The sequence below is a fragment of the Sminthopsis crassicaudata genome, chromosome 3, assembly GCF_048593235.1.
Source record: "Sminthopsis crassicaudata isolate SCR6 chromosome 3, ASM4859323v1, whole genome shotgun sequence".
Taxonomy (NCBI): Eukaryota; Metazoa; Chordata; class Mammalia; order Dasyuromorphia; family Dasyuridae; genus Sminthopsis; species Sminthopsis crassicaudata.
Genome location: NC_133619.1, coordinates 584,220,785 through 584,223,811, shown reverse-complemented (window position 1 = coordinate 584,223,811; position 3,027 = coordinate 584,220,785). Strand labels below are relative to the sequence as shown.

Genomic DNA, 3,027 nt, shown 5'->3' with positions numbered 1-3,027 from the left:
TTCCTAGGTTGTATTCTGACATAATGGCAAAAATGAATCAAAAAACTTAGGAAGCAATGAGAAGATATAACAAAAACTTATGGGACATTGTAAATTTTTTGCACATAGTTAAAGAAAAATCCAGTAGGCCTGTACTTATTTGGAGGAATTAGAACTTATACAAATTGGAAATATGTCTGCAGGGAGCCTGATTACTTTGAGTTCATTTATTTTTTTTACTTGGCAGAAGCAACTTCTGGAAGCCCAGCCTGAGGTCTCGGGTCCTAAATGCATACACAATAGGATTGAGGGTTGGGGGGATGATGTTGTGCAACACATTAAAAAGCACAGAGATCAAGGGATTCTTTCTTCCTGACAGGTGGGTGACAAAAATTACAACAATCACTGTATAGAAGAAAAGGATGAGGATGAGATGGGAGCTACAGGTGCTCAGGGCTTTGTATGCAGCTTCTGCAGAATTCAGTTTCATCACAGATGAGAAAATCAAGGCATAGGAAAGGATGATCAGAGTTAAGTCACCCCCCATTATCAGCAAAGACAGTATCATCTGACAAATGCTGTTGTGCCTCCTGTCATCACAGGACAGGCTGGTGACCCCCATGTTGGAGCATAAGCAGTGGTCTATTTCATTTGAGGAGCAGTAGTCTCTCTGTGCAGCCAGCACAGGTACTGGGATAACAAGCAGTCCATTTCTGAGTACCATAAATATTGTGGCTTTGAAGACAGAATAGGCTGTGACAATGGTGGGATAGTGGAGGGGATGGCAAATAGCCACATATCTGTCAAAAGCCATGCAGAGAAAGATTCCTGACTCCATGGCTATAAAGCAATGTATGGCATACATCTGAGCAAAGCACTCAGGGAGGCTGATGGCTTTGGCATCAAACCAGAAGATGGCCAATATCTTGGGCATGATGGTGGTGGCTAGACCTATGTCCACAACAGACAGAATGCTTAGAAATTGGTACATGGGCTGGTGTAATTTGGGTTGCTTCCAGATGGTGATAAAGATGAGCAGATTGGTGCTGATGGAGGAGAGGTAGAGTACTGCCAAAGGTAAAGAGAGCCAATGCTGCCAACTATGGATTCCAGGGAGTCCCAGAAGAATGAATTCTTTGACCTGGAAGTGGGAGCCATTGAAGAGCCTTGTAGCTGGAGCCATCATTCTCTAAGAAGAAAAATTCCCCGGAATCATTATTCTACCATATGCTTTCTACCATTCTGTGGGACTTATTATATGCCTGTTTGCATGTGATATAGTATTTCAAAAAGTACACATAGATTTCTCAAAAACCAGCCCTGTCCCATAAGACCTTGCAGTTTTGAGAAATAGTGGAATTCTGAGATACATAATTCAAGAGTCCAGGATTTGTTAATTGCCCATATTCTGAATTTATGCACACATAATTGACTAATAGAAGACAAAAGTGTTGAAAGATTTTTTCATGGGTGAAATTATTCTTTATCTAACATTATTGATCTTGATCATTCTTTCCATGTTCTTTGTTCTCAATACTACAGGTAAAAAGCAGAACTCAATGTGCAAAACTTCTGTGGGTTCACAGGGAATAAAAAAGTTACATACTCATTAACAATCAAGGAAAAACCATAAAAAGGATAGGTGTCCTCACTATTCTGTTAAAAAAATCTCACTTTGTTGTGCAGTTGAAGCCATTCTTCTCAGCAATATGGTGATTCAAGAAAATTCCAAAAGACTTGAGATGGAAAATATCATCTGCACCCAGAGAGAAAAAATATGGAGAGTCAATTGGGGTCAAAGAAGAGTATTTTCATCTTTTTTTTTGGTTTGTACTTTATTTGAAGTCCAGTTGATATATGGTATACTTCATCTTCAGTCTTGTTTAGCCATTATATCGACTTTATTCACTATATTGACCAGTTCTAAAGTCTTTTCAAAGTTGATTATTTTCTGTAATTTCATCATTTGTTCTACTCACTTAATTCTGCCCCATTTTATGCTTCTGAAATTATATATTTTATTATTTCTTCTAGAGTAATATTATTGCATTGTTTACACACATCATAAATTTTAAGCTATTCACCATCAGGTGAGCACACTAATTTTCCTTGGAGGATGCAATAAAAAAAAATCTTCATTTTGTATTCTTTTCTTTTTTCATTAGCTTTTGTACTCTACAGTCTCATCTTAAATATCTCTCCAGAATGGATTTTGGAATTCCAAACAAAAACAGGGTGGAGGACGCCAAGATTAACATCTTCATCACATTTTAATTATTGAAGGCTAAAGTTATATTTATCTTTTTTTTAATTTCCATAAAATATGATTAACATACTGAATTTACAATCTATAGGAATACCTACCTCATCTTCACATGAGATTACTTCTTTTATACATTAACTATAATACTGAGGAGTCATCAAAAAGAACTAGGACTAATTAAATAAATAGTTATATTAATTTGCTACCATGCCTAGGTGCTAATATGTTTAGGGAACATAATAAGCATAATAGCTATCTTAAACACTATTAATATTTTAAATAAGTAATTTCATGTGTTCCTTGCTGCCACACTAAGAAGAAATTTATATCATTATCATGTTCATTTTGCAAATGAGGAAACTAAACTTGAGAGAATTTAATGAAGTAACTATGCTCATTCAACTAGTTAGTATCTGAGACGTCATTTAAATTCAATCTTCCTTAGAGTTCATTTCTCTTATAACTATACCGCCTACCTCCCTAATACATAAAGAAGACTATAACTCCATTTCTGCTATCTTTGAGTCTGTCCTCAAATTATTTGGAGAAGGAAGGAGTGCAATAAATACACAGAGAAGTTTGCTGTGGAGATTGAATGTGCAAATAGTTGCAAAGAAAATTTGAAAATAAATGATCCAGAAAAATTGGGGATGTAAAAGAATATCATTGAGTACTGCTAGTTACTACTGCTTTGGCTGGGAGAGTGAATAGCAAAAACCAAGACACTCTAAATGAAGACTTTAGAAACCTATTTAAAAAGGAAGGCATTAGGCAACTAAAGGTCA

At 35.9% G+C, this 3,027-nt stretch overlaps 1 protein-coding gene across 1 annotated transcript; it reads right to left on the bottom strand.

The window, feature by feature from the left end:
* Positions 1–202: 202 nt before the first annotated feature.
* LOC141559939 (olfactory receptor 56B1-like) lies at positions 203–1,162 on the bottom strand. The gene has a single exon (XM_074297596.1). The coding sequence runs from the start codon at positions 1,160–1,162 to the stop codon at positions 203–205; it is 960 nt and encodes a 319-aa protein (XP_074153697.1).
* Positions 1,163–3,027: the final 1,865 nt, after the last annotated feature.

Excerpts from the sequence above, each read along its gene's own strand:
- LOC141559939 (XM_074297596.1), bottom strand. The coding sequence starts at position 1,162 with ATGGCTCCAGCTACAAGGCTCTTCAATGGCTCCCACTTCCAGGTCAAA.